We start from the raw sequence: 13,088 nt of genomic DNA, 5'->3' as shown, positions 1-13,088 counted from the left end.
TATCTATCTATCTATCTATCTATCTATCTATCTATCTAATCATTGCAAATCTGTTTGTTTGTTTATCCAACGTGTTTTTATTTTGTTGCTCATCACTGTGGTATTTTGGCCAGGGATTTTAAAAGGATACTAAGAGAGAAAGGCATTCCACTGTCATTGCATATGGATGGATTTGAGCACCTAACTCCCTTGGGTCCATTGAAAATTGCTGCCCACCTTTGATAGATCATCATTAGCAAAGCCCCTTGTGAATGTCATCTGGTCTTTAGCTCTTCTCCCTCTATGTATTATAGAAAGCTGTGCTTAGGCCAGATTCTTTGGGGGAGGGAAAGGTGGAAAGACGCCACCCAGTGACTGTGACAGGAAGCATCTCCTCAATGCCTCTTTAACATCCTTATTTCTCAGGCTGTAGATCATGGGGTTCACCATGGGAATCACTATTGTGTACAGCACAGAGACAGCTTTGTCCTGCTGAGCAGAATAACTTGGCTTGGGCCGCAAGTACATGAAGATCAGAGTCCCGAAGAAGATGGAGACAGCTGTGAGGTGAGAGGTGCAGGTGGAGAAGGTCTTGCGCCTGCCCTGAGGGGAGGGGATCCTAAGGATGGCCGTGAAGATGTACAGGTAGGAGATCAGTGTGATCAGGAAGCTGCTGACACCGATGACGCAGGCTGAGGCCAGGATGATGGTCTTGTTGCTCTGGGTCTTGGTGCAAGAGAGTTTCAGCAGGGGTGTGATGTCACAGAAGAAATGGTCCACCTGGTTGGCCCCGCAGAAGGGCAAGCTGAATGTGTAGCCAGTTTGGATTAAGGAGTTCAGGAAGCTGCTGGCATAGGAGCAGACCAGGAGCCAGGTGCAAATCCCATCGGACATGGCGACCGTGTAGAGCAGTGGCTTGCAGATGGCCACAAAGCGGTCATAGGCCATGACGGCTAGCAGACAGCACTCGGTGGTCAGCATGCCGCCGAAGACACAGAACTGCACGGCGCACCCCAGGAAGGAGATTGTCCCATCTCCCATCACAAAGCTGTTCAGAGCCCTGGGGACAATGGCAGAGGAGTAGCAGAGGTCGACGAAGGACAGGTGCCTGAGGAAGAGGTACATGGGGGTGTGCAGGCAACTGTCGAGGTGGATGACCAGCAGGAGGCCTGCGTTCCCCAGCAGGATGGTGACATAGCTGACTGAGAAAAGCACGAAGAGCAGAGCTCGCAGGTCTGGGCTTGATGTGAAGCCCAGAAGGACAAACTCTGTCACCGTGGTGCTGTTTCCACTGCCCATGCTTGGGATCTGACAAGGGGAAAGGAGAAAGGGAATTATCACAGAGAGGCTGGGAACCTCCACTGCTGGTCCTAGTATCTCCACATTTTAATGCTGGGGGACAGACTCTGATCTCAGTTGGGCCAGAAGAATTCCACTGAGTCACTCTGGATTGATACGGGGTTAAATGAGAACAGAATTGGGCCCAAAAGGCCAGAGTCCTATCTTGGAATTAAACCAGATGATAGTGTGAACAAGTGAACAAAGTGCTCTACTGGGTTTTATCCCAAGCTCTGGTACTGGCCTGTTGGGCTATCTAGAGAAAGTCCCATCCCCCTTCTGTACCTCAGTTTACCCACTTGTAAAATGAAGGTAATGATGCTAGACTTCAACATAACGTGCCGTGAGATCTGAGGGTGAGAAGAACTCGAGTTATTGTTAATTGGCTCTGACTCTGGATTTATACTAGGGCGTCTGAGAGAAGAATTTGCCCCAAAGGTTTGCCTTATTTCTTTTCTCAAAGCCAATTGAGTTATTCTGGATTTACACTGAAGTGCCTGACAGAAAAATTGGGTGCAAATAACAGAGACACTTTTTCTTCTGATGAATGCATCTGACAAAGTGGGTATTAACCCATGAAAGCTTATGCTCCAATACATCTGTTAGTCTATAAGATGCCACAGGACTCTTTATTGCTTTTTTACAGATCCAGACTAACACGAGTCTAAAAATAGCATTTCTTATATATCTAATGCACCTACATTACTCCCATCACAACAACATCTAACAACCTGTAATATATTTATTCCCCCCAAAATCCCTTTCATAAATGGAAATGCTGTTACCCCACTTTACAGATAAGGAACCCAGGCAGAGAGAGACTAAGTGACTTGACCAAGGGGGCTGTGACGGAGGAAGGAATTGAATGAAAGGTTTCCAAAGACCCATACTCACTATGCCACCTATCTTCTTACCACTCAACCCTTTATTGACTGAGCTTCCTCAGAGGGCTTGTCTCTGTCCCTCAGTTACAGAAAGGCATGAAGCAAAAGCACCGGCAGGCCTAACATGAGGCCAGCTGGGTCTCTTGGTGGTCCTCATTGCATGGCTAGTGTAATTGAAGCACAAAAACTGCATCTGGGATATTCAAAGCTGCCTAAGAGAGGAAGATGACTCATTGCCATCCATTTGAATAGGAATTGGGGTGCCCAGTTCCTTAGATGGCTTTGGAAACCTCAGCCTCCATTGTGTGTCCGTTCAGGTTGCTGTACGCAGCATATTTCTGATGCACAGCCTGCATAGCAAGGAAACTAAAACCTGACCTGACCTGGCAGTTCATGCCATCTACTCCTCCACAAGTCACTGCTGGCAGGACCACTATGCACCACAGATAATGCGCCATATGCTTAACTCTCTGCTGGTGGGGAGACCAGCCTCCCAGCCCGTGCTTCTCCAAATTCCACGCTCAACCTCATCATCGCAAAAGGTTCCAACTTCCCCACCATCGTATCTTCAACAGAGTGTGGTAAAATCTCCCATATTCAGGCTGGGGCTGGGGAGGGGAGAATAAGAAGATTTGCTTATCAAGGACTACTTATAGGGCCAATCATTTTCATCCCTGCAGCCACAATGAAGGTGGTGGGTCTTCAAAGGTTCCAGGCAAGTAATAGAAAGAGCAGTTTTTGCCAATTAAGTAAAAAATAGGCAGAGAATAGGTTCCAATGATGCTCAGAATGGTCTTTCCCTATGCTGTTTTAACAGGGATCAATCAGCGTTTCCTGTCTCATAGTAAATGTCTGCCTCTTCTAAGCATTGCTAAAGAGCTGAGATTATGCATATCTGGAGAAAGAAGGTGGCACAAAGGGACTGTATTGTTCAGCCACAGACGTGTAGTGTATGTTAGACTTATACTGATCGCAGGATAGATAGATAGATAGATAGATTCAGGAGATTTCATGCCTGGAAGCAACAGTGAGTTCTTTTTAAAGAGATGATCTTTTTTTTAGCAGGGCAGATTTGCTTCTCTTTTCAACTGATATCAATGGAAGTAATGCCTTGCCCCATGCTGAGGACTCAAGAGTTACTCTGGAATGACCGGTTGACACTGCTACTCGGAAAGCTGGTGGGACTGACATCAATGCTAAAAAAAATTATGGTTTCTCTGTAGGTTGCTTCCCTCCCACCCCACCTCCAACAAAATATTAAATGGAAAAAGCAAATCTAGAGTTCATTTCCCAGAATTTACATTTCCTTGACAATCACATCCGATTGACAAAATCATTTGTTACCTTTGTCTCCTCAGTGCCCTTGTTTTAAAGACAAGAACATTTTGTAAATAATACCACTTTGACTGGGATTTTCAAAGCAATCGGCCAGGAATTGGGTGCTTCATCTCTGAAAATCCTTGCTGCAAGCTTTGCTCTCTTTAAGGGGGCTCGCTCTTCTCTCAAACCTCCTTGCATACATCAGGAGTAACTCCACTGGAATCAGTGAGGCTGTTTCCCCTTCTCTTTTATATGGGTGCAAAACACTATTAAATATAACCTGCTAACCTTTTGCCGTTTCGATCCATGGCAGAACACTAACCAATGTACTATGCAGCTTCCTTCACAGCTTCTGGTGAGTGGCTTTATCAAGTTTGTTTTGGCAATCCAAATACATGTGACGTACTCCTGTCATCAACCTCTTGCTTGATTCTCTCTCTCTTTCTTACACACACACACACTCTGCTAAATGTTGAGATGCATTATGATATTATAGAAGCCATACATAATTCTTCCTATCAAGTGCCATTCTTCCCAGTGTTCTAGAACTCTCTCTCTCTCTCTCTCTCATTATTGCTTTAATAAGTGTACTGGTATTGAACAGTGTCACTAGTCTGTAAGACCCTGGGATGGTCATTCACCTGCTTTGATAAGGATCGGCTAGGTACAACATTGTTCAAATATAAACAAGCGCCAAGTGCTGCAAACTTTTCCAAGCAACTTGTTGAATGATCCCTTTCAGAAATAAAAATTCTGAAATGATTTTTTTCATCAAGAAAGTAATTTATAAGCACATGTCCCATGCCATCAGTTCCACAATTTTGAGTTTGCACCAGCCAGTATTAACTGCCATGTGTGGTCCTGATCTCCTAATAAGCACAACACCTGGTTGTAAGTGTTGATACACCGGAGCCATCTGATATTGCACTTGAATAGTATCAGGTGCACTCTAACTCACAATGGCCACCAAATCCCTGAGTAATGATAACAAAGTTAGGTGAATAGAGTGACATGGCATGCACTTGAATCATTGATTGATTTTTGTATCACATTCCCAGCCACTTAAGCCATCCACACCTCCTGTTCTTCCACCCAGTCGGGGATAGATACTGATCGGATATGTGTGAAGCTGCCCCTGATTTCTGCTCCTGCGAGCGAGAGGAGACTCATGCTAACTGATTTCTATTAGAAGCACTGAGATTGCCAGGTTGGTCAGATCTGAGGTTCAGATAGCCTAGTATTCTGTCTCTGACAGAGGCCAGTACAAGGTGCTTTCTGCATGAAGCAGATGTCAGATAATCTGCCTCTCTAGTGGTCTCTATAGTTAGAGATTGCCTTCATCCCTGAAACATGAAGTTTTCTATCCATCCCAGAACTTTTGTTGCCCTGAATTGTGGTAGCCGTGAAACTCATTGTCCCAATAATAGAGTCAGAACTGAGAAGCTTTTACCCATTTGAAAAAGCAACAAAATTGCTTTCCCACCTACCTGGGGAGCAGAGCTGTGTCTCTTCAATTCAGTCCAAAATCCAGATGTTTGAACATAAGCAGAGACCTTTTATCTGCCTTGGCAACTGTTTGAGCCTTGGTCTCTGAAGACCTTTCCATGATGCATGCACAGCACATGGGATTATAGTGCAAAGTGTATCTCATGGAGAGTTTGTGAGGTCAAAGTTAAGGAGACATGGTTGATGGAAAACAGCATGGTAATGAAGATCTAAAATTACACCTCCCTACAGAAAAGGGACAGTCTATTTCTCTGTGGTCTGGAAACGACTTGGCCGAATTTTTATGGGACTTTGTTGGCCCAGGCACAAAACTTCCCTATGAAGACAGGGATTCATCCAAAGCCCATGGAAGTCAATGACAGCCTTTGAAAGGATTTTGATGGAGCACATGAAAATATGAATATACCTTCAGACATTTTACTGATAAAATAACTAAAATAAAATAATTAAAATAAAATAAAAAGATCAAACTTAGGTGAAGATTTTTGAAGGCATTTAGGTGTTGTTTCACTCAGTGTTGCAACAACTAAATGATTTAGGAGCCTAAATCTCATTTTTAAAAGGGATTTAGGCATTTCAGAGTCAAGGCCCCATCAACTATCAGTGGGATTTTGGCTCCTAGGTGCCAAAATCCTTTCTGAAAATGTGAGTTAAGCTGTAAATTAAGTTAGGCATTGCAATGCTGAGAACAGCTACTCCTGCATAGGTAAGCAGAGGAATTGTCCCGCTATTGCGGGGAACTTTCCTGGCTTATACACTACCCCGGTGAAATGGGCTACTGAAAGGATCTGAGTCCTCACTCCCACCTCCCTTTCCCAGAGTCCTGCCTGACCTCGAGACTCCCCTTCCAATTTCCCATGTGGTAGAGTCCTCATAACCCCAACAAGGCTGGGCCCAGGATTCCTGAGGGGCTCAACCCCCAACCTTGTTGTGGTCACTTAAGGCAGGGGCTTCGAGTGTCCCCACTCTGGGGTGCGCTCTGTGGCACAGGGGCATCACAACCAGCATCTCTGGAATGTAAGGGAAGTTCAGTCTGCTCCTCACACATCCCAGGGCTCCTGTCTAGGCCCTGGCTGTGCTGCAGGGAGGCTGTGGGTCGGACACTTGCTCTGGCAGTGGCCACACGCCTTCAGGCTTTGGGTGGCAGTACCTTTCTTCCTGGCATAGCCCGTGTCCTTTTGGGGTTACGATCCCCTCCAAGTCTGGCCTGCAAGACTTCTCGGCTGGAGGTGTCTCCCTGTGCTTGGCCTCTCACTCTCCCCAGCTGCTCACCGTACCCAGCTCTAGACTGCTTCAGCCCCAGCCCCAGCTCCAGCTCCACTCTGCCTCAGCATGGCCGCTGTTCTGCCTCCAGCTCCCTGGGCTGCTTCTCTGGTCCTGCTTGCTACAGTTCTGCTCCCAGCACAGGTCTGCTTTCTGGGCTGCTTCTGTAACTCTGTTCTCAGCACTGACCTGGTTCTCTCTGGGTGGCACAGCTCTGTTCCCCAGCTCAACTCAGGCCCCTGCTCTCTCCTTAGCTCAGCCCCACTCTGTCTGTTCCAGGCAATTCCAGCTCACACGGTCGATGGGACCCGCCTGGCTTCCTGACTCCCTCATTAGCCTGCCCACCCTGTCAGTCAGGCTAAAGTGAAGCATTGACCACTCCCCATTTTTCCTGGGGACTGTCAGTCTCAGAGTCCTGATTTCCCATCGACCCTTTCTCTTCCTTTTGGTACTGTGAGCTAGCCAACCCAAAAAAACCCACTGAATTTTCGTAAGGGGCCAACAGTCCCCTTACACATAACTTCAGACATCCGGGCCTCAGTCTTGCAATTTACACTGTGAGGCACCAAATTATATTATTACTGTTATTGTATTGCTGTTGTAGTGTGTACGACTCCCAGTCTTGGTCAGAAACCCAACAGGCAAGGTGCAATATAAACACTTGGTGTGACATATCTGGCAAGTAGCTACCACATCATTGGGAGATCTTACGGAGATAAATTTATGTATCACTGTAGACCAGGGACTGTGTGTAATTCCATGGAGAAGGCTGACTACGGCCCTCCAGGAACTAAGAAAAGGTGAGTGGGGGTGTTTAGACAAATTCACTCCTTCTGTGACATCGCCAGAAAGGTACCCCGACCTGAAGAGGGTCTCATATACTGGCTCAAACTGGATTCTCCTGAGGTCAACAGACAAAGGAAGGACTTCTGGAGAACTAGCCTGAGTTTAAACTGACATGGGGCCTTATTTCTGATCCAGTGAATGGACAGGACCTTCTGTCCCATGAGGCCTCCTTTCCTTATGGATGAGTTGGAAGGACTCACATGGACCCAGGGCCGGTGCAACCATTTAAGCAACCTAGGCAGTTGCCTAGGGTGCTGGGATTTGGGGGGCACCATTTTCTTTGGCAGAGACTGCAGCGGCCAGATCTCCAGCCGCCCTGGTCGCTGTTGGCATTTAGGTGTAGGGACCTGGGGCAGGGGAGCGTGGGGAGGGCCACCTGCAGCAAGTAAACTGGGGGGGGGCAGCATGCAAGGGAACGCCCTGCCTCAGCTCATCCCTGCCCCACCTCCTCCCCAAGCAAGCCATGACTGCTTCATTTCTCCCACCTCCCAGGCTTGCGGCGCCTAAGCTGATTGGTGCCACAAGCCTGGAAGGCGGGAGAAGTGAAGCAGCCATGGCGTGCTTGGGGAGGAGGCAGGGCAGGGGTGAGATGCTTCATTTCTCCCCCATCCCAGGCCTGCCGCACCAATCAGCTTAGGCTCCGCAAACCTGGGAGGCGGGAGAAGTGAAGCAGCGATGGAGTTCTCGGGGTGCTTGTGCTCGTGCATGGAGCAGGGATGAGCTGGTGGGGAGGGTGCCTCAGGGCAGGAGGTAGAGTTGCCACGGGGGGGGCGCCTCAGGGGGGCGAGTGGGGGGGGCGCACAAGGTGGAAGTTTTGCCTAGGGCATGAAACATCCTTGCACCGGCCGTGCATGGAGCAGATCCCCCACGGTGGGAGTTGGGATGATCTCCGCTAACCTTACTAGCATGCTCGTAGATTCTTTTCTTGTATTGAAGAGGTTTTCTCTGAAATGCTTTAACTGTGCTTGGTGCATGGTGACTTATAACTACTCTCATTTATGGTAATTCATAGCCTTGGAACAGAAAGCCAAGCCCACACATCAACCTGGTAAGGCAGTCTGGCTTGTTGGGAGTAACATAGTGCAGGCAGGGGACTATGCAGCTTGGAAATACCCCAGTCAGGAGGCAGAGAGACATGTAGGTCTTCAAAGGCCGTCCTGCATGCAGTAAGACCTCTCATGTACGGTGTGTGTGAGGTCATGCTGTGCAGAGGATGCCATTTTGAGAACAATGTGGCAAAATGGCCTGTATGCTGTTCTGATGCCATCCGGATCCACTACAGCACTAAGGGGAAAAGGCCAATTTCATGGCTCTGTTGAAAAAATGTTGATGACCATGATGAAAATGGTGAAATCTTCATCTTATTTATTTAATACCAACAATTAGCTCAGTGTTAGTATATGTAACATAAAACAAAGGCATTCCTCAAGCAAGACAGATGACAGAAGAAATGGATAGTATTCTTTTAATCAAAATAGGGTGAGATTTTTCAAAGTTACAAAGATCCGTTAAGTGCCTTTGGATGTTGCATTGTTCTTTGTGCCTCCCACATGGTGTTTATTTTGCTCTAATGGCTATTTCAAGCTACAGTGTTAAGGCTGGGATGTCCAAAGGGCCAAAGGGACACATTTTTAAAGGTATTTAGGCAGCTAGTGTATATTCCAATGTCCCTCCATACTAACTGTCATTGCAAAAGATGATTTTTAAGTGTTTAGATGCTTTTGAAAATCCCACAGAAACCTAAATTCCTTTAAAAATCCAGACCATAAAGATGAAATCCCACAGAATTTCAAGTCCCTCAGGCCATTTGGAAAATGCCAGCCAAAAATGATTGAATGTAACTGGGCTTTGATTTGCATAGGTTGGGTGCTGATTATTTTCTTAGAATCATACTTCTTTAAAGTGTCTCAAGCTGACCACCCAGAAATAACAACACCCAAATAATTACGACTTTTGGGTCAAACCTTCCAGAAAAGCTGACCAATGCTATTCCTTGGGGAACTTTTCACCAAACTATTAAAACTTCTGCATATTTTATTTGTCAGAATAACACAGTATAATCACTCCAATAAGTGATTGCTAACTTATTTCAAAATACCTGTCAACAAGTACGTCAACCAGAAAAAAACAACATCAAAGCAAAGATTCCCTAAGGAGCAGAGAGTGAAAGAAATCCCCTGTAACAACCAGTTCCAACTGGGGAATGCTGGAGGGGGCAACATGAGGCTCCCCAGAGCCCAGATATCCACATCCCCCACCCCCAGTTCACAGGTGCAGGGCACCCCCCAGCCCAGACACCCACAAACCCTCCCCCCAGTGTCCAGCTGTGGGGCACCTCCCACCCCAGATACTTGTACCCCTCTTCGCAGGGTCCAGCCACAGGTCACCCCTGGCCCAGACACATGCACAACCCCCCTCCAGAGTCTTTACTCTCCCCACCTTCTTTACTGTCCCATCAGTTGACACAGTGCGGCCTGGCCCTTCTTCAACCTTTGCCAGAGCCAGGTCTTCCAGGCCCTTTCTGATCCTTGGGTGGATGAGGATCAAGCTGGGTGCCAGAATGTGCAGAGCCTCCATCTCCACCAGGATGGGCCCTCCACTCACTGTGAGCTGGAGAACTGTGCTCTGCAAGTCCAGCAGCCCCTAATGCAGCCCCATTTCTGTGGGAAAAACTTGAAATTCTGCTCAGAACATTAATTCTGTGCAAATTTTATATTGTGCAGTGGTACAGAATTCCCCTAGGAGTTAAATGCAAGAGATCCTAGAAGTAATGGATAACATTCTTTCATCAAAATTGCTTTTAGTTTAAACTATTTTTATAGCCATCCAATAACATGTGACTCTGCCTGAAATTTACAAAACAACCTAGAAGGGTGACAAACCATAAGCACTAAATGCAGAGAGCTCCTCTTTGCACTCATGCCATGTACAGCCCAGCATTTTTAACTTAGCAACTATCTACATTGACAGAAATGAATGGAAATGCAATTCATGCCAAACATCCAACATCAGGGATAACCATTTAACTTCTGAAAGTGATTGCCTTCATTGCAATGCTTCTCAGGGCATCCTTGACCTCCTTGTTTCTCAGACTGTATATGAGGGGGTTGGCTGTGGGAGTTAGGACAGTGTAGAGCACAGAGAAGACTTTGTTTAGACCAGGTGACTGATTTCCTATTGGAAAACCGTAGATAATAATGAGGGCCCCATAGAAAATGCTAACAATAAGAAGGTGTGAGGAGCAGGTGGAGAAGGCTTTTTTTTTTCCTGTGGTGGAAGGGATCCTAGAGATAGTCAATATGATCCTGTAGTAGGAAACAAGGGTTAGTAAACATGGAACCACAACCACACAGGCAGCAAAGGTAAAAGTTACAACCTCAATCTTATAAGCACCAGTGCACAACAGTTTTAGCAGAGGCATTAAATCGCAGAAGAAATGGTCTATCTCATTGGAAATAAAGAAAGGCAATCTGAATACCATAACTATGCTTATCACAGGAACCGCAAAGCCAGCAGCCCAAGAACCAGCTGCTAGCAGAAGGCAAGCCTTGAAGTTCATTATTGCTGAATAATGTAGCGGACGGCAGATGGCTAAATACCGGTCAAAGGACATGACTGACAAGAGCAAACACTCAGAAATACCTAGGGAACCAAACACATACAACTGTGTGATACAACCCATGAGTGAAATAACTTCATGCTCTGTAAGGAAGGTTCTCAACATCTTAGGGACAATGGTTGAGATGTAGCAGATCTCCAAGACGGATAAGTTGCCCAGGAAAAAGTACATGGGGGTGTGAAGGCTACGATCAGCCAATACAGTGATGACAACAAGCATGTTACCAGAGACAGTGATCATGTAGATAAATAAAACAGTCACAAAGGGTAGAAGCTGCAGTTCATGGAGGTTTCCAAACCCAAGCAGGATGAATTCTGTGGTAGCACTGCGATTTTCCTTTGCATTGTTGACAATGGTATCCCACTAGACATATATATTTGGAAAAAAAAACCCTCAATCATTGGTCAGCAAAACTCAATTGGTATGAAAGCTCAACTCTCCTCATCTAAACTAGGGCTCTGATCATGTCTACACTTACATTTTTGAGTATACATATGCACCTATTCCAGCTATCTATTATGTACCTTCCAACTTCTAGAGCAAATGACACAGGAATTCTACAAACAGCCTCATTTACTAGAGGCTGTTTCATTCCCACAGCATTGTCCAGCCCGTGCCTGGTAAACTAGCTCTAGAAATATAAATTCAGGAAAAAAATATTCAGAATGGGAAAATATGTATTCACAAAAATGCCATTGTCTTTTAAAATATTAGCTCAAGGGATGAGAATGTGATTAGTGAGACAGAGAATTTCTGAATTTTCCGCTCCTGTCAATGACCATGGCATCCACTTATCTTGGTGCTGAATTTGGACCCAGATCTCTACAAAGTGTCTGAGATGATTGGGTGAGCAACATGGTTATGAACATTCCAAGATCTAGCTAAAGGTAAAAAGCTAAAGGGATTTTGTATTGAATTAAACACTGTATAATTCAGTCTTTTACATACTAAACCATCCCAGCTACTCAGGGCTCAGACCTAACACTCCCATTTTGATATCCCCCAAACCCAGGTTTTTTTTTTTAAATAAATGATTTTAAATAAATAAAACAAACAGACCTGTCTATTGACTTCATCCTTCTTCATAAATGAAGAATCCGTCAGCAGCAATGCTGATCTTACCTGAGTCATCTCATTCACACTATACCCTGCTTTTATTAATGTATTTACTCTAGTTTATAAACAGCAGGAATAATTACAGAGAATCACTCTCTGTTAGAAGAAAGCAGTGGCCATTAATTAAATTGGATTTGTGCCCTAATGGGAATATTTTGCTTTTGTTGGGAGAATCCCTTTCTGTTGGTTTACAGGCAATGTTTCATCAAACACTAACTTCATCATCTTTCCATCCATCCATCCATCCATCCATCCATTTATCTTGGTGCCTATCATGGTATCGTCTGAGCACCTTCCAGGAAAACAAACTAGTATAACAAGCTGCCAGTGGTCTTCTCCAAGACTTCCACTCTTCCTCTCCCAGTGATTATTCTCAGATGGACTTTCTTGTGTAGCCTTCTAATCTATAAACCCACAGGTACCAAAGCATTCCCTGAGGAACTGAGAGAGATCCTGTCTGACACAGAGAGGAATTTCAGGAGACTTCACTGTGTTGGGAGACTTCAACACCACACAAACTACACCTCTAATAGAATAGCCCAGCATCTCCTGTTCAATTAGCCTTTGACACTGATTTCAAGAGAAGAATGCAGGCCACAATTTTCAAAAGCGATTATTGATTTCAAGACTCTTCATTTTAGCCTGTCCAATGTATTGCTTTGAGGTATAGGAACCCAGATGCCTCATGTGTGGCAGCAGTGTGCATACCCAGAGGGAGAAAATTAGATGTTTAAGAGCTCTTCTTACTGCAAAACCTTGCATGCTAAACAAATTTAGGCACTTATAGCATTCAGTGGTAGCAGAGCGGGGTTTGTGAATCCCAGTGGGGACTGATTCTGAGATTTAGGCGCCTAAACCCCTTTGTGAATCTAGCCCAAAGCCTCCTTTGAAAATAGGATGTACACACTTTTATTTTTTCCTAGGTAACTTACTCAAAGCCACACAGGGAGTCTGTATTAGAACCAAGAACTGACCATAGAATCATAGAATATCAGGGTTGGAAGGGATCTCATGGAGGTCATCTAGTCCAATCCCCTGCTCAAAGCAGGACCAGTTCCCAACTAAATCATCCCAGCCAGGGCTTTGTCAATGATCTCCCATTTTCTGAGTCCCTGGGCAATGCCTGCCTACTGGATAGATAGAGATACAAAAGGAGCATTTAAAGACGATAAAATCATTGCAGAGAAACTAAATGAATTTTTTGCTTTAGTCTTCAC

At 45.5% G+C, this 13,088-nt stretch overlaps 2 protein-coding genes across 2 annotated transcripts; both read right to left on the bottom strand.

The window, feature by feature from the left end:
- Window positions 1–303: 303 nt before the first annotated feature.
- On the bottom strand, window positions 304–1,579 carry LOC116821993 (olfactory receptor 5AP2-like). Its single transcript, XM_032775552.1, has one exon. It carries the CDS (start codon window positions 1,276–1,278, stop codon window positions 304–306), a length of 975 nt encoding a protein of 324 aa, XP_032631443.1. The 5' UTR covers window positions 1,279–1,579.
- An 8,579-nt stretch (window positions 1,580–10,158) lies between these two features.
- LOC116821995 (olfactory receptor 10A2-like) lies at window positions 10,159–12,147 on the bottom strand. Its single transcript, XM_032775553.1, has 2 exons — window positions 12,064–12,147; window positions 10,159–11,118 (listed from the first exon to the last, which is right to left on the bottom strand). The coding sequence occupies exons 1-2, from the start codon at window positions 12,145–12,147 to the stop codon at window positions 10,159–10,161; spliced, it is 1,044 nt and encodes a 347-aa protein (XP_032631444.1).
- Window positions 12,148–13,088: the final 941 nt, after the last annotated feature.

The sequence above is a fragment of the Chelonoidis abingdonii genome, chromosome 14 (assembly GCF_003597395.2).
Source record: "Chelonoidis abingdonii isolate Lonesome George chromosome 14, CheloAbing_2.0, whole genome shotgun sequence".
NCBI lineage: Eukaryota > Metazoa > Chordata > Testudines > Testudinidae > Chelonoidis > Chelonoidis abingdonii.
Note: the sequence above shows the minus strand (reverse complement) of the source record. Positions and strands in the feature narration are given on the sequence as shown.

Coding starts and splice junctions, on each gene's coding strand:
- LOC116821995 (XM_032775553.1), bottom strand. CDS start 12,147: ATGATAGGCACCAAGATAAATGGATGGATGGATGGATGGATGGATGGA. Junction 11,119..12,063: donor TGTTTGATGAAACATTGCCT/GTAAACCAACAG, acceptor ATATATGTCTAG/TGGGATACCATTGTCAACAA.
- LOC116821993 (XM_032775552.1), bottom strand. CDS start 1,278: ATGGGCAGTGGAAACAGCACCACGGTGACAGAGTTTGTCCTTCTGGGC.